The sequence below is a fragment of the Aotus nancymaae genome, unplaced genomic scaffold (assembly GCF_030222135.1).
Source record: "Aotus nancymaae isolate 86718 unplaced genomic scaffold, 86718_ANA_hifiasm-v0.15.2.pri h1tg000059l, whole genome shotgun sequence".
Classification (NCBI taxonomy): domain Eukaryota; kingdom Metazoa; phylum Chordata; class Mammalia; order Primates; family Aotidae; genus Aotus; species Aotus nancymaae.
The window spans coordinates 3,872,008-3,898,629 of NW_026988473.1; the positions used below are offsets into that span (position 1 = coordinate 3,872,008).

The 26,622-nt window shown below is 50.8% G+C and overlaps 1 protein-coding gene across 1 annotated transcript; it reads right to left on the reverse strand.

Moving 5' to 3' along the window:
• Window positions 1-865: 865 nt before the first annotated feature.
• On the reverse strand, window positions 866-13,193 carry TSGA10IP (testis specific 10 interacting protein). Its single transcript, XM_012462872.2, is given in 8 exon segments — window positions 866-989; window positions 1,512-1,636; window positions 1,836-1,935; window positions 6,715-6,885; window positions 10,714-10,861; window positions 11,027-11,748; window positions 11,842-11,978; window positions 13,038-13,193. Coding segments are annotated over 8 exon segments (1,683 nt in total).
• Between the last annotated feature and the right edge of the window lie 13,429 nt (window positions 13,194-26,622).

A 26,622-nucleotide genomic window follows, 5' to 3' on the forward strand; every position in this document is an offset into this window, starting at 1 on the left:
GTGCACGGCAGCCTCGACCTCCCGGGCTCAAGTGATCCTCCCACCTCAGCCTTCCCAGTAGCTGGGACTACAAGCACACGCTACCTCGCCTCTCTAATTTGTGTATTTTTTTGTAGATATAGGGGCGGGGGTCTCACTATGTTGTCCAGGCTGGTCCTGAGCTCAAGCGATCCACCCGCCTTGGCCTCCCAAAGTGCTGAGATTACAGGCGTGTGCCACTCTGCCCGGCCCTGGATTGGATTTTTTAAACCTGTGAACTGTTAAGGAGCTCCACATGCGCGTCAGTGTGTCTGTGGAACCCCTGAAATTGAATGCAAAATATGGCACATCTGTGTGTATGATTTTTTTTTCTTGAGGAGAGGATCCCTAACTTAAAACTACTGGAACTTAAAAAGCCCAATGCACACATTCCCTCCTGAAACCCCTCCCCCCACCGAATGGTTGCTCAGTCTGTGGCTCCCTGTGTGGCACAAGTCAGCCTGTGTTAGGGTATGTTGTATGCACCCCTCTGAGGGTCCACCCCCTCTCCCACTCACTGGGCGTCCTCAGAGGCGGGAGTCGTTCCATCTTATTCATGCTTGAATTTCTAGGACCCAGCATATACATTGAGAATGGGGTGGAGAAGTCACAGTTCTTGCTCTTTGAGATGTCCCCACTCCTCAGGAGGAGAGAAGGGGCTGTGTGTGCTGGGTGGGGGGAACCAAAAGAGCCAGAGCTCCTGGGGGGGATGTGGGGACAGAGCTAAGCCTGCTGCCCACCCAGCTGCCACCTCTCACTTCCAACCTGGAGCCTCCACCACCACCACCACCACCACTACCACCAGAAATCCCACGCTGTGTTTGCCATAAAGCCTTTAATTTTTATCTCAGGCACTGCACTCCGGGTCCAGGCTGGGGGTGTGGTGCCTGTCAGGCTGGCTGCCGGTAGGTTCTTTCCTTGGGGGGCTCTGAGGAGAGTGCTCCATTCTCACCCCCATTGGCCTGTGGCTCCTTCAAGACACAGATAGAGGCCCCTGGCTCTTCCGCTGCCACCCCCATGCCTCAGGAAACCACTGACAATGTGGCTTCAAACCCTGCTCCTATACTGGCTTGCTGTGTGATCCTGGGCAAGTGACTCTCCCTTCTCAAGTCTCACTTTCCTGATTGTCAAGTGGGCTTCATAGTCCCTGCTCTGTACCAGGTTATTCTAAGGCATAAGGGAGGTATCCAAGGAGTAACCAGTGTGGTGGTGCCAGCCTGTAATGAGGACTTGGTGTGCGGCAGCTCAGATGGTTGCAGATTCCCAGACTGACTCTGCTGCTTGTTCGTTCCTGTGTCCTTAAGCAAGGCCCTGCCCATCAGGTCCTTAATTTCCTCATTGAGAAGTAGGAATGACAACCCTGGCCTAGACTTCCTTGGGTGACATGGAGGACAGGGCCTAGGGGAGGCCCTCCAGAGCCCAGAGTGCTCGTGTGGGCGCCCCATCCCACAGCAGCATGGCAGAGCCAGTTCTTGACCTGCCAGGGGACTCACCTGGGTTTTCTGGGGGTGCCCACTGTGTCCCCCTTTCCTGCCTCAGCCAGCAGCTGCTCCTCATCTAGCCCCAGTGCTGACAGCACCTGGGAGAAGCGCCAAGTGACAGTGAGACGGGCATTGGCCTGAGGAGAGAGAAAAGGGCTTCCTGCTCTGCACCAGGGCTGCCGAGGGCAAGCTGGGGCTCTGGTTACTAAGTGGGTCCCAGAGATTCCCCAGCCCTGGGATCCTATCTGCAGGGACCTACGCCCATGCTGCTTCCCTACCCACTCAGCCAGCTCTTTGCAGTGGGCAGCTGTGTGCTTGCTCAAGTGCCAGCCTCACCTGCATGGCCTGCTGGAACAGGAAGGGCCGGGCCTGCACCCTGTGCTGGATGCCCTGCAGCTCTGCCTGCTACTCAGCGAAGCGCTGTCGCTGCTGATGCCTGCAGGGGAGACAGGCTTTTGGGCAGCTAACCATGGACACAACTGTTCATCCCCACTCTTGAGCCTGCTCATCTTTACTAAGGACTTAATATTCATGTCCTCATCCTCACCTTTACAAAGCGATTTCATGCCCATTCTGGCCCTGGATTCCTTGTGAGGTCAGCCAGTGTGGACATTATTCACCAATTTACTGATGGCTCAGGAGGGTTGAGGGGTTTGTCCAAAGGTGTGAAGCTGGGAAGTGAGGGGCTGAGCCCTGTGCAGCCAGGGCCTCCCATCCTTCTGTGCCACCCCGTGGGAAAGGGGCCAGTGCTGGCTTCTGAGCTTCCAGACACCTGCTTCCATAGCCTCCCTGTCCCTGTCCTCTTCCCTTTGAGGGGAAGCTGTGGTTGCTAGTTGTGTGACTTTGGGCAAGGCCTCTCTCTGGGCTTTGGGCTCAGTTTATTTCACTGTGCTATAGCAGGGAGGCATTCTCTGTGGTTCTTATAAGCAGACAGCTTGGAAAATGGGACAGAGAAACTAAAAAAAAAAAAAAAATAGTGTTGCAAATGTAAAAGACACATCCCAGAGAGATCAGGGTTCCATTGGGGAAGCACAGTTTTCACTTACAAAAACCCAGTTTGGCCGGGTGTGGTGGCTAGCACCTGTAATCCGAGCACTTTGGAAGGCCAAAGAGGGCGGATCCTTGAGCCCAAGAGATTGAGACCAGGCTGGACAACAATGGTGAAATCCTGTTTCTACAAATAATGCAAAAATTAGCCAGGTGTAATGGTATGCACCTGTAGTCCCGGCTAGCTGGGAGGCTGAGGTGGAAGGATCCCTTGAGCCTGGGAGGTCTAGGCTACAGTGAGCTGAGATTGTGCCACTGCACTCCAGCCTGGGCAGCAGAGCGAGACCCTGTCTCAAAACCCAAAACCCAGTTTGTGCACTTCTCAGAATGTGTCTGCTTGACAAACTCGAGTGTCACTCTCCCTCATGAAAAGAGCACCCTGTCAGCAAGAGGGTCCTTCAGGCTGTACCCCAAATGGGACCAGACATCCTTCTGTGAAGCACATAAAAGAGACCTTGAGGTGTGGAGGCAGCACCCGTGGACTGGAGGGGAGGGGAGAAGCAGACAAGACCTCAGGACCTGTGCCGGGACCTCAGCGAGTGTGCTGGCCCCGTGGAAAAACGCCACTTGCTAGGTCATGCGCCCTTGGCCCTGTGGCAGGGAAGGAAGCATCCTCCACTGAGAAAAAGACATGGACTTGAAAACCCTTGGCCAGGAACATAAGTTGCCATGAAAAGAGTTTTCACCATTTGGGAAGGAATTCACCGCAGTTACAAGGGGAGGTGGAAAATGAGCTGGCAGTCTCTATCTTTTTGTGATATCATGTGCACTTTTCCTGCTGGATACTTTATGCTATTTCTTTTTCTTTCTTTCTTTCTTTTTTTTTTTTGAGACGGAGTTTTGCTCTTGTTGCCCAGGCTGGAGTGCAATGGCACGATCTCGGCTCACCGCAACCTCTGCCTCCCAGGTTCAAGCGATTCTCCTGCCTCAGCCTTCCAAGTAGCTAGGATTACAGGCATGTGCCACCATGTCTGGCTAATTTTATATTTTTAGTAGAGACAGGGTTTCTGCATGTTGGTCAGGCTGGTCTTGACCTCAGGTGATCCGCCTGCCTTGGCCTCTCCAAGTGCTGGGATTACAGGCCATTGCGCCCAGCCACTTTATGCTGTATCTGTTAAAAATGACAGGAGTCCTGAGCAGAAAGGGAAGTAGTGCCTGTGGGTATCAGCCCCGTCCATCATCTCAGAATGGAAGGAAGACACATCCTCCCTGCCACAGGACAACCTCTTTTGTGCCCGTCCTTCCTAGGTAGGACAGAGTCTCCTGTTCCGGTCAGACAGTGAAGTTCACAGGCTGTAAGGGCTGAGAGACCACGTGGGAGACATCAACTTATGCCTTAACAGTCTCAAATAGAAAGTGAAAGGAGTGAGGTTGAATCACTCTTTTGCCGCACCTGCCACTTGGAGTTCTGAACCTTACACTTCCTGCCTTGCTATCAAAACAAAACATTTGGCCAGGCGCAGTGGCTCACGCCTGTAATCCCAGAAATTTGTGGGACTGAGGCAGGTGGATCACTTGAGGTCAGGAGTTCGAGACAGCCTGGGCAATATGGTGAAACCCTGTCTCTACCAAAAATACAGAAAACTAGCCAGGTGTGGTGGTGCACACCACACCTGGAAGGCTGAGGCAGGAGAATTGCTTGAGCCCAGGAGACAGAGGTTTCAGTGAACTGAGATCACGCCACTGCACTCCAGCCTGGGTGACAGAGTGAGATTGGGAAGAAGAAGGGAGTGGCCCAAGCAGTCCCCTAAAACACACTTGACCTCTCAGAGCCTCTCTTTCCAAATCTGTAAAATTGGCGTGACTAAGATTGAACCTCAAAGAGTAGATGATCAGAACCCCGCTGAAACCTCTGTGGATCCTCACCCTACTTTCCATGAACCAGAGGAGACGGTGCAGAAAAAGATGCCCTGCGCTCACTGCACCCAGGAGGTGCTCAAATCAATGGCACTAGTTTTGGTCACATTTATTCCTGTTACCTGTTTGACTAGGTTGAGCTCTTGTGGGAAGGTCCTGGTATCTTTCATCTAAAGGGAGAATTTGAGCACTCAGGCAGGCAAGGCGGCTGGAACTCAGTTCTGCTACCCACCCGTGACCTTCAGCAAATTCTTTAAGCTCTCTGAACCTCAGTTTCCTCACCGGCGGGGTTATGAAGGTGGAGATATGAGGAAGGACAGTAAGGTGAGCAGGCCATACTGACTTGTCCCCTTGTGTGAAGCCCCAGGGCTCCTTTCACAGTAGCTCTGCATCACTTGTGCGCTTGTGCATTAGCACCTAACTATTTTTATTTATTTATTTTGAGATGGAGTCTTGCTCTGTCACCCAGGCTGGAGTGCAATGGCATGATCTCAGCTCACTGCAACCTCCGCCTCCCAGGTTCAGCGATTTTCCTGCCTCAGCCTCCCAAGTAGCTGGGACTACAGGTGTGTACCACCACGCCTGGCTAATTTTTAATTTTTGTATTTTTTTAGTAGAGTGGAGTTTTGCCATGTTGGCCAGGCTGGTCTCTCCTGACCTCAGGTAATCCAGCAGCCCCAGTCTCCCCAGGTGCTGGGATTACAGGCATGAGCCACTGTGCCCGGCTGAGCACCTAACTCTTTTTCAGGATAGCAGTTCTGGGGGATACCAGATGGCTACAAGTTCCCTGATACCTAGAACAGCCCAGGAAAGAAAACAAAAGCCCCTTATTCATAATGTAGCTTCCCCAATCTCCAGTCAATCAGCAAAAGCCCTGGAAGCTATTAGCTACAAATTCCTTCCTTGGAGGGAGCTAAGGATTTCTCGGGGTCCCGCATACACAGCTAGGCTCAAGGTTTAGCTTATAGCAACATTTTCCTCATTTTAATAGTAAAAAACACACCCCTAGGTGGAGATTTTATATGCTAATGATACATGTGATGTGCGTCAACGCATGCAGATACTGAGCGCATGCGCCAATCACAGGTCCACCTCTGCATACCTGACCTCACCAGTATTTTGTGAATATGTATGAACAACTCCTATGAAAGGAATTCCTTTTAAGGCACAAGCTGCTGTCTTTCCTTATGAGCAGTCCTCAGGGTGGGTTTGGTTTTTTTGTTTGTTTTTTTTGTTTTGAGATGGAGTTTCGCTCTTGTTGCCCAGGCTAGAGTGCAATGGCACTCACCGCAACTTCTGCTCCTGGGTTCAAGCAATTCTCCTGCCTTAGCCTCCCAAGTAGCTGGGATTACACGCATGCGCCACCACACCTGGTGATTTTTTTTTTTTTTTTTTGTATTTTTAATAGAGACAAGGTTTCTCCATGACGGTCAGGCTGGTCTTGAACGCCTGACCTCAGGTGATCTGCCTGCCTCAGCCTCCTGTGAGCCTTTTTTTTTCTTTTTTCTTTTTTCTTTTTTTTTTGAGATGGAGTTTTTGCTCTATCGCCCAGGCTGGAGTGTAGTGGCGCAATCTTGGCTCTCTGTAACCTCCACCTGGGTTCAAGTGATTCTCCTGCCTCCGCCTACCGAATAGCTCGGATTACAGGCATGCACCGCCATGCCCAGCTAATTTTTGTATTTTTAGTAGAGATGAGGTTTCACCATGTTGGTCAGGGTAGCCTTTGCTTTGCAATAACCTTCTTTGCCTATCCTTCCTTTGGACTTGCTCTCAAATTCCTTTGTGCAGCCAAGGGAAGAACCTGACCCGGCCCACCGGCAGCAGTGCCGCCTGCTTCACGGGCCTGTTAGGAGTCCAAAAAAGGTTTACCCACAAATTTGCTTCTTAGGAAAATGTTCACAATATAGGAAGAGAATAAAACATGACTCTTCAGCCAACTGTGAACAATGGTTGTCTCCCAGAGAGGGGTCACAGGGCTGTTCACCTTCTCCAGTCAATATTTCTGTGAAATTTTATAACAAGTATGTCTGGCATTAGAAATCAGGAAATGGAGATTTGAAAGTATGATCATAGATGTAGAATATTTTAACCTTGAGCATTCGACAGCAGCAGAGATTGTCATAATATTAACTGGTGGCCTTTGGCGGGCCCCTTCTCCCATGCCTCAGTATCCTTATCTGTAAACACGGCGAAGTGGCCTGGCCAGCCCTGGGGAAGGCGAGGGCTGGTGCCCCTCGGTCCTGTAGACTGAGACCTGGCACGGCCTCCCTGCCCTCTCCCCACCAGGTCCCCCAAAGCCCGGGCTTTCTACCTCAGCTCCTCCAGCTTGCGCTGGGCCGTCCCGGGCCCCCCGCTCCCTCTAGGCGCATAGGCCGCCAGGCAGCGGGCCACCTGCCGCTGTACGTGCTGTGTGCGGGCCTGCCGCAGCTCGGCCTGCTGGCGCTCCTCCTGCCGCTGCTGCTCCCAGGCCTGCAGCAGGCTCCTTGGGTGAGAGAGGGAAGGGAAGGGGATGAGAGGTTTATGGGAAGCAGAAGCCTCACGGAGGGCCAGGGGCTGAATAGGGCAACATGGGAGCCTGTGGAAAGGGACTGCGGGGTCCAGAGCCAGTGTTCTGGGAATAGGGTTTGTCATGGAAGTCCATGACCGAGGCTGCCACAGAGGCTCAACCCTCAGGCCCAGGTCAAGGCCTTTCCCTACTCTTTCTAGAACTCTCCTGCTTCCAGGCCAGGCATAGTGGCTCATGCCTGTAATCCCAGCACTTTGGGAGGCGGAAGCACGCGGATCACCTGAGGTCAGGAGTTCGAGACCAGCCGGGTCAACACGGTGAAACCTAGTTTCTACTAAAAATGCAAAAATTAGCAGGCGTGGTGGCACAGGCCTATAATCCCAGCTACTTGGGAGGCTGAGGCAGGAGAATTGAACCCAGGAAGCAGAGGTTGTGGTTAGCTGAGACCATGCCATTACACTCCAGCCTGAATGACAAGAGCAAAACTCTATCTCAAAAAAAAAAAAAGAAAAAAGAAAGAAAGGTGTTTTGGAAGAGTTAATATTATTAAAATGTCCATATTATCCAAAGCAATTTACAGATTCAGTGCAATCCTATTAAAATTCCAATGACATTTTTCTCAGAAATAGAAAAAACAATTTTAATATAGAACCACAAAAGGCCTCAAACAGTCAAAGCAATCTCGAACCAAAAAAAAAGGCCAGGCATAGTGGCTCACACCTGTAATCCCAGCACTTTGGGAGGCTGAGGCAGGTGGATCGCTTGAGCCCAGAAGTTTGAGACCACCTTGAACAACATGATGAAACCCCTTCTGAACTAAACATACAAAAAATTAGCCAGGTGTGGTGGCCCACATCTGTAGTCCTAGCTACTCAGGAGGTTAAGGTGAGAGAATCACCTGAACCCAGGAGGTCAAGGCTGCTGTGAGCCATGATTGAGCCACTGTACTCCAGTCTGGGAGACAGATTGAGACTCTGCCACGAAAAAAAAAAGAAAAAGAGGCTTAGTGACACTGGTCTGGGCTTTGGTTTTTTGGATATGACCCAGAAAGCACAGGCAACAAAAGCAAAAATAGACAAATGAGGTTGCATCAAACCAAAAACCTTCTGCACAGCAACAGCAACAGTCAACAGAGATGACATACAGAACAGGAGAAAATATTTGTAAGCCATACATCAGAAAAGGAGTTAATATTCCAAAGCATGTGAACTCAACTCAGTAACAAGAAAGCAAATAACTCAATTAAAAAATGGGCAAAGGCTGGGCATGGTGGCTCATGCCTGTAATCCCAGCATTTTGGGAGGCTGAGGCAGGTGGATCATTTGACATCTGGAGTTCAAGACTAGTCTGGCCAACATGGTGAAACCCCATCTCTACTAAAAAATAGAAAAAAATTAGCTGGACGCAGTGGTGTATATCTGTAATCCCAGCTACTCGGGAGGCTGAGAAGGAATTGTTTGAACCCGGGAGGCAGAGGTTGCAGTGAGCCGAGATCATACCACTGTACTCCAGCCTGGGGACAGAGCAAGATTCCGTCTCAAAAAGTGAGGTAATGCATATGTTAATTAGTTTGATTTAGATATTCCATAATATATATATATTTCTAAACCTCATGTTGTTCATGAATACAATTTTTATCAATTAAATAAAATAAATTTTTTAAAAAAGGAATTATGGCCAGGCATGGTGCCTCACTCCTGTAATCCCAGCACTTTGGGAGGCTGAGGCAGGCAGATCATGAGGTCAGGAGTTCAAGACCTGCCTGGCCAACATAGTGAAACCCCGCCTTTACTAAAAATTCAAAACTTATCCAGGCATGGTGGCAGGAGCCTGTAGTCCCAACTACTTGGGAGGCTGAAGCAGGAGAATCGCTTGAACCTGGAAGTCAGAGGTTACAGTGAGCCAAGATCACACCACTGCACTTCAGCCTGGGTGACACAGAGAGACTCTGTTTCCAAAAAAAAAAAAAAAAATTGTGAGGTGCTATAAGAATGCTCAATGAGCTGGGCACAGTGGCTCATGCCTGTAATCCCAGCAGTTTGGGAGGCTGAGGTGGGCAGATCACGAGGTCAAGAGATCGAGACTATCCTGGCCAACATGGTAAAACCCCATTGCTACTAAAAATACAAAAATTAGCTGGGCATGGTGGTGCGCGCCTGTAGTCCCAGCTACTCAGGAGGCTGAGGCAGGAGAATTGCTTGAATCTGGGAGGTGGAGGTTGCAGTGAGCCACTGCACTCCAGCCTGGCAACAGAGTGAGACTCTGTCTCAAAAAAAAAAAAAAAAAGAATACTGAATGAACTCTCCCCTGCTCTCACATCCCACCTGTCACCAGTCACCAAGGCCTGCTGAACCAGTCTCTAAATGTCTCTTAAATGGATCTCCTCCCTCCATCCACAGGACCTCCTGGTTGAGGGCCTCATGGTCCCTCATCCCAGTGTTGCCAATAGTCTCCCCTTCAGCTCCCACTGTCTCCTTTGCTTTAGAAACAGAGTCTTGCTCTGTTGCCCAGACTGGAATGCAGTGGTGTGATCATGACTCACTGCAGCCTCCACCTCCCGGGTTCAAGCAATTCTCCTGCCTCAGCCTCCTGAGTAGATGGGACTACAGGCACACACCACCACATCTGGCTAATTTTTTATATTTTTAGTTGCCCAGGCTGGTCTCGAACTCCTGAACTCAGGCAATCCACACACCTCAGCCTCCCAAAGTGCTGGGATTATAGATATGAACCACTGTGCCTGGCCCCTTAACTTCTTTTTTAGAAGCAGTGTCTCACTCTGTTGCCCATGCCGAGTGCAGCGGCAGGATCATAGCTCACTGCAGTCTCAATCTCCTGAGCTCAAGAGATCCTCCTACCTCAGCCTCCTGAGTAGCTGGGACTACAAGCACGTGTCACCATGCCCAGCTAGCTCCGAGTCTTGTAATAGTTATATCCTAAGGGCCCATGAGTAGATAATAAATGTTGCATTAATCACTTAGTTAATGGATTAGTGGATGGACAGAAGAAAAGATGGGTAATAAAAGTGGCTGTGTCAATAAATAATTGGCCAGGTATTCAGAGAGATGGATAAATGGTTGAATGGATGTTATCAGTAACTGGATGGATGGATGGATGGATGGATGGGTGGGTGGGTGGGTGGTTGGATGGATGGATGGATGGATGCGTGGATGGATGTGTGGATGGATGGATGTTTGGATGGATGATGTTTGGATAGATGATGTTTGGATAGATGATGTTTGGATGGATGGATGGATGGTTGGATGGGTGGATGGGTGGGTGGATGGATGGATGGGTGGGTGGATGGGTAGGTGGATGGATGGATGGATGGGTGGATGGATGTGTGGATGGATGGGTGGATGGATATGTGGATGGATGGATGGATGAGTGGCTGGGTGGATGGATATGTGGATGGATGGATGGATGAGTGGCTGGGTGGATGGATGGATGGGTGGGTGGGTGGATGGATGGATGAATGGGTGGATGGATGTGTGGATGGATGGATGGATGGATGAGTGGGTGGGTGGATGGATGGATGGATGTTTGGATGGATGGATGTTTGGATGGATGATGTTTGGATGGATGATGTTTGGATAGATGGATGGATGGGTGGATGGGTGGTTGGATGGGTGGATGGATGGATGGATGGATGGGTGGGTGGATGAATGGATGGAGGATCCAAAAGGTTGGTGAATGGATAAACAAAGAAATGAATGAGAGTTCAAATGCCTCAGCATCTCTTGGAGAACTGGCTCCATCTCTACTTCTCACCCTTGCCTCCCACTCCCTTCTCTACCTTCTTACCTGGTGGCTTCCTGTCGTTTGTGGAAGGTGCGGTTAGGCAGTTTGGCAGACAGGAAGGTTTCATCGCCTCCCAAGGCATAGGCCTTTCCACTCCGTTTGGAGACCTGGAAGGCATCTCTCAAAGCCTTCCAGGGCTGCTTTTGGGGACCTGTCCACAGTGAGATCAAGTCAAGGACTGCCCTCTTTCTCCCAGCCCGCCAGGCAATCCCCTCAGCACCCAGAGCACAGCCTAGCCTGCCTGAGCTCCTACCTCCCTGAGTGCTCTCCCGGTGGTGTTGCTTCGGGGAACCCAGGCTCTGAGCCGCGTGCTCACCACAATCCAGGTCTCTCTGGAGCTGCCTGTACAGCTTCTCCAGGTCCCATGGCTCCTGCAGCTCCTTGGCCCTTGTCTTCCTCCTCCGCGGCCTTCAGAGGTTGTTGAAGCTGGGGGTGCTCCCCTGGCTCTGGCCCTGTTGCCCCTCATCCGAGGTCTCCTGTCCAGAAATCTGCCCCTTTTTCTGAGAAGCAGCCCTCCTTCTGCAGGTAGCCCTGTGCTCCCCCTCCTCAGCCTCTTCTGGGGCTTCTGAGAATTGCTCCTCCTCTGAGATCGACCCCCTCCTGGGGCGCCGGGGCAGCTCTGCAGAACTCAGACCCCTCTTGGCCTTCTCAGCACCCGGGCCTGGCAGCTGGACCTGCTCGTTGGACACTGATCCTGATCCTGGCCTCCTCCCAGGCAGCTGGAGGCCACACTCACAGCGGGGCTCTGGTCCTTGCCCTCCTTTGCCAGGAAGGATGGAGACACCACCCCAGGCTCTCAGCCGCTGTCTCACCTTTAGGTTTTGTGCCTCTGTCTTCTGGCAGCAGCCAAGGGTCTCTGGGAGGCTGCCCGTGGACTTGCGCCTGAACTGGCGCTGGGAGAGTGAGGAGGGCAGGGGCAGGGCTTGGTGGCTAGAGGCTGGGGAGCTTGGCTGAAGCACAGCCCGGACATCTGTGGCAATGCTCTCCCAGGCCCACTGGAAGGGGAAGGAGGGCTTCCGAGCAGGAGGGGTGAAGAGACTGAAGGAGGAGAGGGAGGGGGTCAGGTTCCGCACCAGCCCCCAGAGGGGCCTGACCCCCAGCACCCACCTGACCCATCCCACTGCTCCTTACAACTCAGCCTCTTCAGAGCCCTGTCCTTTCTTGCTCTGACCCCTGGGCTTGCGGTCCTTCTTTGCTGTCTGCCTTGAGCTCGGAGACCTCTGCTGCAGGTCCTGATTTGGCACACCGTCACCACTCCCCAGGCGGCCCTGGGCACAGACAGTAGGGGAGGCCAGCTCGGAGCAGCCTCCCGGACTGTGTTGCACCTTGCCTGGGTGCCCTCCTCTTCTGTGCACCTGGCTGGGCCTGACTGGGCCCCTCTGGGCCCTCATTACCATTAAAACCAATGGAACACGGCCGAGCGCGGTGCTCATGCCTGTAATCCCAGCACTTTGAAAGGCCGAGGTGGGCAGATCATCTGAGGCCAGGAGTTCGAGACCAGCCTGGCCAACATGGTGAAACCTCATCTCTACTAAAAATACAAAAAAAAGAAAAATAGCCAGATGTGGTGGCCTGTGCCTGTAATCCCAGCTACTTGGGAGGTTGAGGCAGGAGAATTGCTTGAACCTGGGAGGCAGAGGCTGCAGTGAGCTGAGATTGTGCCATTGCACTCCAGCCTGGGCTACAAGGGCAAAACTCCATCTCAAAAAAACAAAACAAAACAAAAAAACTCTACTGAACACCTCCATTCTGCATATTAAAATAGCAGCAGCTGCCATCTCCTGAGCACCTACTATGTGCTCAGGACTTTCATGCATGACCACACATTACCTTCCCAAGGACCCTAGGAGGCCCCATCATGTGGAGGAGATCACCCCCCTCATGTGGAGGAGAAAGCTGAGGCTCAGAGAGGCTGAGTAACTGAGATCACACAGCTGGAAAGTGGTGGAGCCCAGATTCATCACCTTTGCACTAGATCACCTCTGGGCCCTGGACTGCACTCCCAAATGTCCCATTGGGCCCTGGACCTGCTACAGCCAAGGCGGAAACCAAGGTGGTCTTCATTAAGGTGGTCTTCATCTTTCATGAAACCCTGCTCCTCCCACAGTGTTCCCTAAATTGCCCCATCATCCCTGGGAGTCACCCCTGGGCGTCATCCCTCAGCTTCCCCCAAAGCCTTTAGGGCTCCCTGTGGTCCCTGTCCCGCTCCTGCTCCCTTTCACCTGGACCTCAGCTCAGGTATCACGGCTTCTCAAGAGCCTCCCCAGCCCAGGCCTCCCTGATCCAAGGCGGCTCACCTGGAAATGCCCCCACTGGGCCTCCCTCACCTGCATGTCCCGAGAGATGGTCAACAGCAGCTTGAGCAGCCTAGAGCTGCTCCCCAGAGCCTAAAACCGCGTGTCCTGCCCTGGTCGGGCCAACGGGGCCCTAACCAACTGTTGGTAGGTACTTAGCATACCGGTGTCCTCCCCATCCTGCCCCATCCCCCACCCCCACTGTGGAACTGCCCAACAGGCCATCTCTATGGCAACCAGTCCTCAGACAGTCCCAAGGGGTCTGGACAAAAGCATGCTAGGAGGGGTATGTGAGGCCCATTTCCTTCTGGGGGCAAATTCAGCAGGATGCCCAGGAATGGTTCAGCGCAGAGACCCAGGGCCAGGTCCTGCCTCTGCTCCTGCCTCAGCCACCGGCTCCCCGTGTGACCTGATGTAAGTCCCTGTCCCCACTTCACCTGTGTTTCCCCATCTGTCTGTACAGGGGACCTCCGGACTCGGCCATCTCGCAGGGTCCTCACACCCGTGAAGATGCCCAGGCGGTGCCTGAGGCAGGCCCTCTCCATCAGCCTGTCTCCTGCACTGCCCCCCAGGCCCAGCCGAGGCCCCGAAGGAGCCAAACTGGACTTTCACAAGATTTTATTTAAATCCTCGCACTCCCAGGCTGGGTGCGGTGACTGAGACCTGTAATCCCAGCACTTTGGGGGGTTGAGGTGGGTGGATCACCTGAGGCCAGGAGTTCAAGACCAGCCTGGCCAAAATGGCAAAATACCATCTTTGCCAAAAATGCAAAACAAATTAGCCAGGCCCAGTGGCTCGGGCCTGTAACTCCAGCTACTTGGAAGGCTGAGGCACGAGAATCGCTTGAACCCAGGAGGCAGAGGCTGCAGCAAGCCCAGATCGTGCCACTGCACTCCAGCCAGGGCAACAGAGTAAGACTCTGTTTCAAGAAAAAATAAACAAATCCTCGCACTCCCAGCCCCAGTCAGGAAGTTGAATGTTGTGTCCAGGAGACAGGGCATCTTCATAGGCCATGAGGTTCTGGAAGGAGTTACAACATTTAAATCTCACCCGAGGCTGGGCACGGTGGCTCATGCCTGTAATCCCAGCACGTTGGGAGGCTGAGGCAGAGGATCACCTGAGGTCAGGAGTTCAAGACCAGCCTGGGCAACATGGTGAAACCCCGTCTCTACTAAAAATACAAAAATTAGCTGGGCATAGTGGCAGGTGCCTGTAATCCCAGCTACTGGGAGGCTGAGGCACGAGAATCACTTAAACCCAGGAGGTGGAGGTTGCAGTGAGCTGAGACTGCACCATTGTGCTCCAGCCTGGATGAGTGAGACTCCATCTCAAAAATAAAATAAAATTTTAAAAGGATTAAAAGATCTTACCCCAAACTTCTAAGCAGTGCTGAAAAGCCTCGGAATCTTAAGTCCCCATGGGACGCCTGGTGCTGACCACTGAGGCCTGCAGTACGAGGACACGGTGCTGAGCTGAGGCCCTAGAGATGGACCAGCTGGACCGGAGGCCTGGTGTGGCCTCTCACTAGCTCTGTGACGGATTCCCCACTCTGCAAAACTGGAATCATGGCCCTAGCTCATAGGTTTGTGCAAGGACTACATGCAACCCCAAACAATGCAATGGGTAAATGTTATTATTACTAACACTAACTGACCATTCTTTTGAGGCAGCAGAGCATAGTGGCTAAGAGCGCAGAGGAAGCGCTTGGGTGCAAATCCTGTGCCCTCTCAGTGCCTGTTTTCTCATGGGAAGTGGGGGCTGGTTATAATCGTATCTACCCCCAGGGTAGTAGTAAGGATTAAATCACTATGCAGATACAAACAGAACATCCTCATGACTCACGGGAACTGCTATGTTAATGTTGCTATTATTATCGTCATTTTTTTGAGATGGAATCTCACTCTGTCTCCCAGGCTGGAGTGCGGTGATGCAATCTCGGCTCACTGCAACCTCTGCTTCCTGGGGTTCAAGCAATTCTCCCACCTCAGCCTCCTGAATAACTGGGATTACAGGTGTGTGGCACCATACTTGGCTAATTTTTTGAATTTTTGTAGAGATGGATTTTCATTATGTTGGCCAGGCTCGTCTTGAACTCCTGACTTCAGGTGATCCACCCACCTTGGCCTCCGAAAGTGCTGGGATTACAGACATGAGCCACTGCATCCGGCCACATTGCTGTTATTAATTCATCAATGATGCGCCCGCAGTGCAGTAGGTTATCCTGGAAGTTGCCCTAGAGGCAGAATTTTTCTCAGACCTGCCTGTGGCCCTGTGGCCCCTCTTCTGCTCTCAGGCTCCATCCCAGTAGCACCTCACAGTGAGCACGTCCAGTGTAAATATCCTACGTAGTGCTGCTCCAGGTGAAGCTCTTTTGCCATCCAAAATATGCAAACTCTGTTCTTTCTGGGGGCTGCCATCCTTCTCCCACACCTGGAGCCCGGTGGAAGGCACAGGTGTAGGCAGCTCCACTTTCAGAAATGGAGCCCCCTCCAGACCTCAACCCAGCTGATTTCCTGGACAGTCTAGAAGCCTGGGCCACTTTCTTCCTTGGCAGAGGGCAGGTCTGGATTTCTCAGGTTGATATTTTCATGACTGCACTTCAGCTTGGGTGACAGAGCAAGACCTTAACTAAAAAAAAAAAAGAACAGAATCCATCACAAAAAAAGAATGGAGTCCATCACATCTGTGTTCACAACCTGCTCATGGGCCCTGGCTCTCACTGGCTAAAAGTCAAAGTCCTTACTGGCCCACTAGGTCTCACACGTTGCACAGATGTCTACCTGCAAGTGCCACCATGACCCCTTCTTGCTCTGATCCAACCACACTGTCTCTTCAGTACATCAGCCAGTCCCACCTCAGGGCCTTTGCACTGGCTGTTTCTTCTTCCTGAAAGCCTCTCTCCCCAGAATCCACATGGCTCACTCTCTCAGGACCTCCAGGTTTCTGCTAAAATGACACTTGCCAAAGAAGCCCTCCCTGCCCAGATTTCCTAAGTTCCTAAGAGGCCCCACCCCTTACTCTGCTTCATTTATCACACTTGGCACGCATTCATTCATTGCCTGCTCAGTGACAGGCCTCCAGCTGTCCTCCCCGTCTCTCTCTGGGAGCATTTCCATCAGCATAAACGTACTGTTGCTTCTCTCTCAACTCACTTCCTCTTCTTCAATACTGTCTCATTTCTCTGTTCCCTTTGCAGCAAAACCTCCTGAAAGAGTTTTCACTGGACAAGGTTAATTTCCCCCTTGCCTTCTTTTTTGAACCCACTCCAGGCAGGCTGTCACCTCCACCACCCTGTGAGCCTGCACCTGCCAAGATCACAGGCCAAGATCACTGGCCAGCTCCTCTGCCAGTTCCTCCTCCCCTTCCAGGAGAGGGACAGTTGCACCTTCTCTCTTCTTTGTCCACATCTACTCTCCTACCGGACTCACTAGGCTCATGGTTCTGTGTTTTGAGTTTTGGGTTTTTGTTTCATTTTGTTTTGTTTTTTGAGACAGGGTTTCACTCTGTTGCCTAGACTGGAGTGCAGTGGCATGATCATGGCTCACTGCAGTCTCAACCTCCTGGGCTCCTCCTACCTCAGCCTCCTAAGTAGCTGGAACTAAAAGCATGCACCACCATGCTTGGTTAATTTTTTGTATTTTTTGTAGAGATGAGGTTTTGCCAAGTTGCCCAGGCTGGTCTCAAACCCCTGGACTTGAGAGATTTTCCCACTTCAGACTCCCAAAGTGCTGGGATTACAGGCATGACAGGCTCATGTTTTAAATAAAATCTATCAGCCAATGAACCCCACTTTTATCTGTAGTCCAGTCCTCTCCCTCAAACATAGAAGGTGAGTCCTGTCCCCCAAACTCCAATGGCCCACTCCACTAGGTGTCTAACAGGCAGTTCACATTTAACAAATCTGAAACTGACCCCCTGACCCTCCCCACAGCCCCCTCCATCTAGGCCTAGTGATTATGCTATCCTTCCTGTTTCTCCAGCCAAAAACCTAGGCTCTTCTCTTTCTCTGACATGCTATGTCCTATCCAGCAGTTGTTCCTGATTTCAAAGTGTGTTCAGAATCTGAACACCCACCAGCACCCATTTGGACCATTCTCAACATCAGTTGTCTCCTACATAGACTTTCTGCTTCTTCATGGTCAATTTCCAACCCAGCAGCCTGAGCTATTTTTAAAGATTCTACTTAAAACCTGCAATGGGAGCCTGTATAGTGGCTCACACCTGTAATCCCAGCACTTAGTGGCTCACACCTGTAATCCCAGCACTTAGTGGCTCACACCTGTAATCCCAGCACTTAGTGGCTCACACCTGTAATCCCAGCACTTAGTGGCTCACACCTGTAATCCCAGCACTTAGTGGCTCACGCCTGTAATCCCAGCACTTAGTGGCTCACGCCTGTAATCCCAGCATTTAGTGGCTCACGCCTGTAATCCCAGCACTTTGGGAGTCCAAGCCAGGAGGATGGCTTGAGCCCAGGAGTTTGAGACCAGCCTGAGCAACATGGGGAAACCCTGTCTCTACTAAAAATACAAAAAATGAACCAGGCATGATGATGTGTGCCTGTAGTCTCAGCTACTCAGGAAGCTGAGGTGGGAGAAGTGCTTGAACCCAGGAGGTGGAGGCTGCAGTGAGCTGAGATTGCACCACTGCACTCCAGCCTGGGCAACGGAAGGAGACTCTGTCTCAAAAAATAAAATAAAATAATAAATAAATAAATGTACAGATAGAAAACATATCTTTATTGATTCTTCAGATAATAGAAGTTATAGATGTATGTTGTCAAAAATTTAAATATGTGCAGTAGAACTACTGTTAACTCTTGGGTGTGTATTTGGCCCGTGTTTTTCCCCTGTGAACACAAACAAACGTGGCACTGACACCCTGAGCAAAGGGGACCCAGCATTCGGTCAGAGACAGCTGCATCCTTCTCCACCCACCCACTCCCCCTTGGGCCAAGCCGTTCCCAGGCCTGGATAAAACATGAGCAGTCATTATGACTCCTCAAGTCATCTTAGGTGATAAAAAGTCCTTTGATCACTAAGAACAGCCTCAGAAATTGAAATGTCTAGTCTGGGCTGAGCACGGTGGCTCCAAACCTGCAATCCTAGTACTTTGGGAGGCCGAGGCAGGTGGATCACTTAAGGTCAGGAGTTCAAAACCAGCCTGGCCAACATGATGAAACCCTGTATCTACTAAAAATGCAAAAATCAGCCGGGTGTAGTAGTGCTCGCCTGTAATCCCAGCTCCTCAGGAGGCTGAGGCAAGAGAATTGCTTGAACCCGGGAGGCAGAGGTTGCAGTGAGCTGAGATCGTGCCACTGCACTCCACCCTGGGTGACACAGCAATACTCTGTCTCAAAAAAATGCTGAAATTATAGGCATGAAGCACCATGTGTTTTGTTTTGAGAGACAAGGTCTCATATTGCCCATGCTGGCCTCAAACTCCTGAGGTCAAGAGATCCTACCGTTCCAGCCTCCCGAGTATCTGGATTATGAGCACACGCCACCCTCCCCTGCTAGCACTGTGGTTTTTTGTTTTGTTTTGCTTTTTGAAACAGAGTCTCGCTCTTTTGCCCAGGCTGGAGTGCAGTGGGGCAATCTCGGCTCACTGCAACCTCTGCCTCCTGGGCTCAAGCAATTCTCCTGCTTCAGCCTCCCAAGCAGCTGGGACTACAGGTGTGTGCCACCATACTTGGCTAATTTTTGTATATTTTTTAGTAGAGACCAGGTTTCGCCATGTTGGCCAGGCTAGTTTGAACTCCTGACCTATTTACCCACGTCGGCCTCCCACAGTGCTGGGACTACAGGTGTGAGGCACTGCACCCAACCAGCACTGTGTTTTTAAACGCTGTGTTTTAAAAGCCTTGTCGATCCTGACTGTTGCATAGTGTCCGCAGTTTCCTATGTATCCTTTACTTAATCCATCCTTCTGATGACGGATGCCAAAGCGGCTCCCAACTCCTGTTCTCACATGGGACACAACACCCCTGCACACGCCTCTTTGTCCACCTGCGTGAGAATCTCTCTGGCCTACTTATCAAGGACTAAGAGTGTAAGGTCTTGGCATAAACATACACCCAACTTCAGATTGCTTGAGAAAAGGGCTGTGCCAGTTTATGTACCTACAGAGGACCAAGAATTTCTGTCTGCCCACATTCTCACCAAATGTTGGCATTATTCAACTTATGAATTTTGACTAACCCTGTGGCCACAGAATGATATCTCATAATTTTTTGTTTGTTTGTTTTTTTAAGACGGAATCTTGTTCTGTTTCCCGGGCTGGAGTGCAGTGGTGCGATCTCAGCTCACTGCAACCTCTACCTCCCGGGTTCCAGTGATTCTACCGCCTCAACCCCCAGAGTAGCTGGTATTACGGGCACATGACCCATGCTCGGCTAATTTTTTGTATTTTTAGCAGAAATGGGGTTTCGTCATGTTGGCCAGGCTGGTCTGGAACTCCTGACCTGAAATGATCCACCCACCTTGGCCTCCCAAAGTGCTGGGATTACAGGCGTGAGCCACCACGCCCGGCTGAAGGATTTATTTGCTAGATCACAGTCACCTGTCAACATTGTCTCTGAGGGCTCTTATGTAACAGAAATCCTTTTTTTTCACCCCTGCTGGAGTACAGTGGTGCAATCTCGGCTCACTGAAACCTCTGCCTCCTGGGTTCAAGCAATTCTCCTGCTGCAGCCTCCTGAGTAGCTAGGATTACAAGCATGTGCCACCACACCTGGCTAACTTAAGTAGTAGAGATGGGATTTCACCATGTTGGCCAGGCTGCTCTTGAACTCCTGGCCTCAAGTGATCCTCCCGCCTTGGCCTCCCAAAGTGCTGGGATTACAGGCATGAGCCACTGTACCTGACCAGAAATCCTCAATTTTTTTTAAGGCTAGTCAAAAAATCTTTAATTTTGATGGAGTTAGATTCATGAATGTTTTGAATAGAGCTTTGTATTTTGGGAGTCTTAAGAAGTTATTTTCCTACCCCTAGGTGGGGTATTTTCCTATGTTCTATTATATTAGTTTACGCTTAACATCTGTGTCCATAATACAATGCTCTGTACAGACTTTCCTTTTCTGATAATGTCCTTATCTCGTTTGGTCGGCGGGGGGTGGTCATAAAAAATTGGGCAGCCTTCTCTCTTTCTGTCTTCTGTAACAACTGGTATGAGATAAGGACCATCTGTTCCCTGAAAGCCTGGTAGAACTGCCCTATAAAAACATTTCCAATGGGCTCTTTCACACTGGAGTCTCAGATTACAATTTTCTTTTTCTTTTAGGTTTTTTTTTTTTTTTTTTTTTTTTTTTGTGAGACAAAGTCTTGCTGTTGCCCAGCCTAGAGTGCAGTAGTGTGATCTCGATTCACTGCAACCTCCACCTCCCGGGTTCAAGTGATTCTTGTACCTCATCCTCCCAAGTAGCTGCGATTACAGGTGTGTGCCACCACACATGGGTCATTTTTTTGTATTTTTTAGTAGAGACGGGGTTTCACCATGTTGGCCAGACTGGTCTCGAACTCCTGGCCTCAGGTGATAGGCCCGCCTTGGCCTCCTGAAGTGCTGAGATTACAGGTGTGAGCCACTGCATTTGGCCTATTTTAGTTTTAGTTTAGTTTTTTTTTTTCAAGAGACAGAGTCTCGTTATGTTTCCCAGGCTGATCTTATACTCCTGTCCTTAAAGGATCCTTCTGCCTTAGCCTCCCAAAGTGCTGAGGTTAGGCCGGGCATGGTGGCTCACGCCTGTAATCCCAGCACTTTGGCAGGCCGGGAAGGGCAGGTGGGGGATCACCTGAGGTGAGGGGTTCGAGACCAGCCTGGCCAATATGGTGAAACTCCATCTCTACTAAAAATACAAAAAATGTATGCAGACATGGTGGCAGGCACCTGTAATCCCAGCTACTTGGAAGGCTGAGGCAGGAGAATTGCTTGAAACTGGGAGGCAGAGGTTGCAGTGAGCTGAGATTGTGCCACTGCACTCCAGCCTGGGTGACAGAGTGAGACTCTGTCTCAAAAATATAAATAAATAGGCTGGATGCAGTGGCCAACGCCTGTAATCCCAGCACTTTGGGAGGCCAAGGCGGGCAGATCACCTGAGGTTAGGAGTTTGAGACCAGCCTGACTAACATGGAGAAACCCTGTCTCTACTAAAAATACAAAAATAAGCCAGGCGTGGTGGCACATACTGTAATCCCAGCTACTCAGGAGGCTGAGGCAGGAGAATCACTTGAACCTGGGAGGTGGAGGTTGCGGTGAGCCAAGATCACACCATTGCACTCCAGACTGGGCAACAAGAGTGAAACTCTGTCTCCAAAAAAAAAAAAGTATATATATATATATACACCTCCACAGGGGACTCAAGAGTCAGATCACATGGGGCCTGGTAGGAAGGAATTTTGGGTTTGTCCTAAGCATGATAAACAGCATGAAAGAATATTCAACTGAGGCTCCAGAGTGGAATAGACATGAAATGCCATGGTGAATTGCTTGCTCCTGGCCAAAATGCAAAATTTTAAAGAAAGCAGAAACCCACATTGCCACTGTTGAAGCCCCTCATCCACCTCAAGAGTATAAAGCGATCAAGGGTGGATTTGAAAGGGGCAGTTTGCAGTGATTTGATTTGGAAACAGCTGCTATGGCACTGAGTCTGCAGGGGGTGGAACTGGGGAGCTGCCTTCTAACCCCAAATCGGGTGAGAAGCGCTTCAAGGAAGCCCCCCAGAGAGCTTGTGGTGGGCTCACTGCAGTCATGGTGGCCCAGTGGGTATCGGTAGGTCAGGCCTCCAGAAAGGGGGTGAACTGTGGTGGGCACGGGCCAGCGGGAATGGAAAAAGGGGTCTGGCCCAGCGGGCTTGTATTCTCTGGCACAGGGTATGCAACAGAGTGGGTTAGTGCATGCCACTTGAAAGAAAGCCAGAGCTACCAACAGAGAACCCCTGCCCATTTCCCAGGAGTTTCAGTCAAGGGGGCAGTGCAGAAGGGAGACTCCAGGAGCCCATCAAACCCCTCGGAGGGCAGGAGCCAGCTTTAGACAGCTGCCGTCTAGGGAGTGAGATGCCATCTTACACCACTGCCAATCCAGCACACACTCTCTGCACCCACTGCCCTCCTTTCCTCCCTGTACCCCAGGGTCTTTTCAAGCCTGGGAGTGGGGCCAGGGAGAGGTGAAGAGCTGACTTCCCCCACTCCTTATCAGTGGGGGCTGCAGTGGCCAGAAGTGGAAAATACTTCATTCCTTTTTTTTTTTGAGACAGGGTCTTGCTCTGTTGCCCAGGCTGGAGTGCAGTGGTGCCATCTCAGGTCCCTGCAGCCTCAGCCTCACGAGCAGCTGGGACTGCAGGTGTGTACCACCACGCCCTGCCCAAGACTATTTCATTCTAAATCAAGTTCTGGGATTTGGTTACTACACACAACTGGGCACTTTTTAATAGAGATTTGTTTAGTAACTTTAGGTGATCACAGGACAGTGAGGAAATGGTATAAAATTTAATGGCTGCATTTCCTCTGGCTGTGACTAGAAATTAGACTGGAGGGCCTGGGGTAACAGTGGCCTGCCATCCAGGAAGAAGACTGGGAGGCAAGGGAGTGGAGGGCAGGGGAGGGGAGGGAGGGGGAGTGGAGGGAAGGGGAGGGGAGGGAAGGGAAGGGGAGGGCAGGAGAGGGGAGGGAAGGGGAGGGGAGGGAGGGGGAGTGGAGGGGGAGTGGAGGGGAGGGGAGGAGAGGGAAGGGGAGGGGAGGGGGGGAGTGGAGGGCAGGGGAGGGGAGGGAAGGGAAGGGGAGGGCAGGGGAGGGGAGGGAATGGAAGGGAAGGGCAAGGGAGGAGTCTGAGCCTGGGCCTGCCACCTTTCAGAGGTCAAGAGAGGTCAGGGAGATGTGGCCATGGAGGGAAGAGCAGAGCCCACAGTGGGAAAGGAGATTGCCAAGAGCGAGGACCCCCATCCAAGTGAACAAAGTGTTTCAAATAGGAGGAAAGTGACCAACTATGACAAGAGCCACTGAGAGGTCAAGGCGAGCCCAAATGAGAACAACTGAACCAGCGGACCCATTCTCCAAGGACTCATTGTGGGAGGATTATTACAGGCCTCGACTGTGGGAATGTGGCTGAGGCTGGCCTTTACCACATCACACGGTGGGCCCCATCTGAAACTGTTCCTTTGGAGCTAAAGTCTAGGAAAAAATTTCTTTCCACTGAAGAAGTTTTCTCTGGGAAAAAAGAAAAAAACACTTTTTGCTTTGGCTGCCAGAAGGCTCAGAGCTAAATTTGATATTTAATTAATAAAGTACTTTTGCAGGCCTTTATGGGCTGCATATTTATATATTTATGCTATTGTTTCTGATCTTCATTTTTTCTTCTTAACTATATTTTTACATTTTTAATTTTATTATTTTATTTTATTATTATTATTTGAGATGGAGTTTTACTCTTGTTGCCCAGCCTGGAGTGCAATGGCACAATCTCGGCTCACCAAAATCTCTGCCTCCTGGGTTCAAGGGATTCTCCTGCCTCAACCTTCCAAGTAGCTGGGACTACAGGCATGCACCACCACGCCCAGCTAATTTTGTATTTTTGGTAGAGACGGGATTTCTCCATGTTGATCAGGCTGGTCTCAAATTCCCAACCTCAGGTGATCTTCCTGCCTCAGCCTCCCAAAGTGCTGGGATTACAGGCATGAGTCAGCATGCCTGGCTAAAATTTTTGTAGATTATTTTTTTAGAGACAGGCTCTCACTATGTTACCTAGGCTGGTCTCAAACTCCTGGCCTCAGGTGATCCTCCTGCCTTGGCCTCCCAAAGTGCTGGGATTACAGGTATGAGCCATGCCATGTGGCCTACAATTTTTTATTTTTAGAGACAAGATCTTGCTGTGTTGCCCAGGCTGGACTCACATTCCTGAGCTCAAGTGCAATGGCACGGTCTTGGCTCACCGCAACCCTCCTCGGCCTCCAGAGTAACTGGAAATTCACCACTGGTAGCACGGGTGTATTCCACTGCACCCACCCACATTCTGGAATCTCCATTTCTGATTTTTAAATTTTATCTTCCTTGTTCTTGTTGGAAGCCACCTCAGGTGCACTGGGAATGCGGCATGCAAATTAATCACTGGTATTTCATTCATGCAGCAAGTACACAGTGGTGTCTTGCAGTAGGCAGGTCTCTCTGGCATGCAATTGGCCAAAACAATACAGATAAAAATAAATGTCTTCGTCCATTTTCTGTTGCTTACGACAGAAAACCTAGAACTGGGTAATTTATTTTTTGAAAAAGTTTCTTTCTTACAGTTGTGGAGACTGAGAAGTGCAAGGTTGGGGGGTTACATCTGAGAGCCTTCTTGCCAGTGGGGACTCTCTGAGAGTCCCGAGGTGGCACAGGGCAGGATGTGGCAAGGGGGCTGAGCATGCTGCTTCTGATCTCTCTTCTTCTAAAGCCACCAGTCCCACTCCTATGATAACCCATTCATCCATCAACCCATTAGCCCAGTCATCCAGGATGGATTCGCCCATTCATGAGAGCTCCCCTCTTGACCCAGTCACCTCTTACGGGCCCCACCTCTCAATACTGACACATTGGGGATATTTGGAGGAGACAAATATTTAAGCCACAGCAAGAAATCATTGGCTTATTTTACCAAATCATAACAAGAGCAGAGGCGTTCCTGATGTCAATTTTGTCTGGATCGAGGGATTTAAGTCCCTTTGTCTGCGTGTGTGTGTGTGTGTGTGTGTGTGTGTGTGTGTGTGTATCTCATTTCATCTTCATTTCTCTCTCTCTGTTGGCTTCATTTTCTCCCATGGAAATGCTGGCTGCAGGCAGCAGCACCATCTTGCAGTCCTTGGACCTTTGCCACCAGAGTATAGAGAGGACTCTTCCCACATAGCCAGGCTAAAAAAATAAAAATAAAAACAGGGAAGGACTCTGACATATGTTATCTATTTTTTTTTTTTTTTTTGAGATGGAGTCTCACTCTGTCGCCCAAGCTGGCATGATCTCGGCTAATTTTTGTATTTTTAGTAGAGATGGGGTTTGGCCATGTTGGCCAGGTTGGTCTTGGACTCCTGACCTCAGGTGATCTGCCTGGCTCAGCCTCCCAAAATGCTGGGATTACAGGCCTGAGCCACCACGCCTGGCCACATGTACTGTCTTGAGCTTCACGGCCACCCCGAACCAATGGCTGTGGGGAGGGTATCTTGACCAGCAGTCCTGGAGGCGCCACCTGGTTAGAGTGGGGTGGGCATCAGTTCTCTAGGGATACGGATATGTTTGGGGCGGCCTGAAGGAAGAAGGGCAGGGCAGACCCATGCACAAAAACATGCCCACCACATACCTACCATGTAGCAGGCCCTGTAAGACATACTGGAGACACAGATGTGAATATGACAGGCTCTGTGCCCCTGAGAGGGGCACTTTCCAGAAGTGGAGGCGAAATCTGCACACACAGTTATAATCCCAGCCAGAGCACGGAAAGGAACTTGGAGAGGGGACAGGTGAAAGATCTGGGGAGTTCAAAGGATGGGGAGGGACTCTGGGTACTGGTCTTGAAGAAGTAAGGTGGACTGAAATTGCTGTTTTTCCACAAACAGCTAAGAAACTGGGCAAAGCACAGGCGACAACTGTTTACCGATATTAGACAACAGGCAGCACAGGGCTGCGGTCCCTAAGACACGGGAAATTAAGGAGGGGAGCCCTGACACTGTCTAGGTCCTGCCACCTGCCTAGAGGAGATTCACCTACCGCAGCTCTTGGAGGGGACCATTGATCTCACCGAGTTAAGATGAGACCAGAGTTTGGGAAGGCTCATCTTCAGGGCTTCTGATCTAACTGAAGACGGGTCCAGATACGGGTATTTTAAAGCTCCTCAGGGTTGGCTGGGCGTGGTGGCTCACGTCTGTAATCCCAGCATTTTGGGAGGCTGAGGCGGGTGGATCACTTGAGGTCAGAAATTCGAGACTAGCCTGGTCAAGGTGGTGAAACCTTGTCTCTACTGCAAATACAAAAAATTAGCCAGGCATGGTGGCGGTGCCTGTAATCCCAGCTACTGGGGAGGCTCAGGGAGGAGAATCACTTGAATCTGGGAGGGAGAGGTTGCAGTGAGCCAGGATCATGCCACTGCACTCCAGACTGGGAGACAGAATGAGAACCTGTCTCCAAAAAACAAACAAACAAACAAACAAAGCTCCCCAGGGTCTAAGGTGTAGCCAAGGTTGAGAACCACTGGGCTAATCTGCAACTCCAGACAAAGGCAGAGGGGGGCTTTCCACAAAGCAGAAACTGAACTCTAAGAAAACGGGTAAGGGGAAAGTGAAACTGACTCTGGGCGCCAGGCTGGGGTGGAAGAGCCTTCTGTGGCTGGAAACAGAGCAGCCACCACCCCAGAGGAAGCAAGGCCCTGCCTACCCGCTCGCTTGCTGCAGTTTCAGCATCCTGGCCTCCTCGGTGTCCCCTCTCCTTGGTATCCCTGGTGAGGCGTGTGTGCCTATTTGTTTACCATCGACCTGCTGCTCCTTCCCCCAACTGCACTGAACTCAGGAGCAGGGGCTTTGTGTGTTTTCTCTGAGTTCACCTTCCCCAAGACCAGAACAGGGTCTGGCACAGAGTCGGTGTTCAGCAAATGTCTGTTGAGTGAC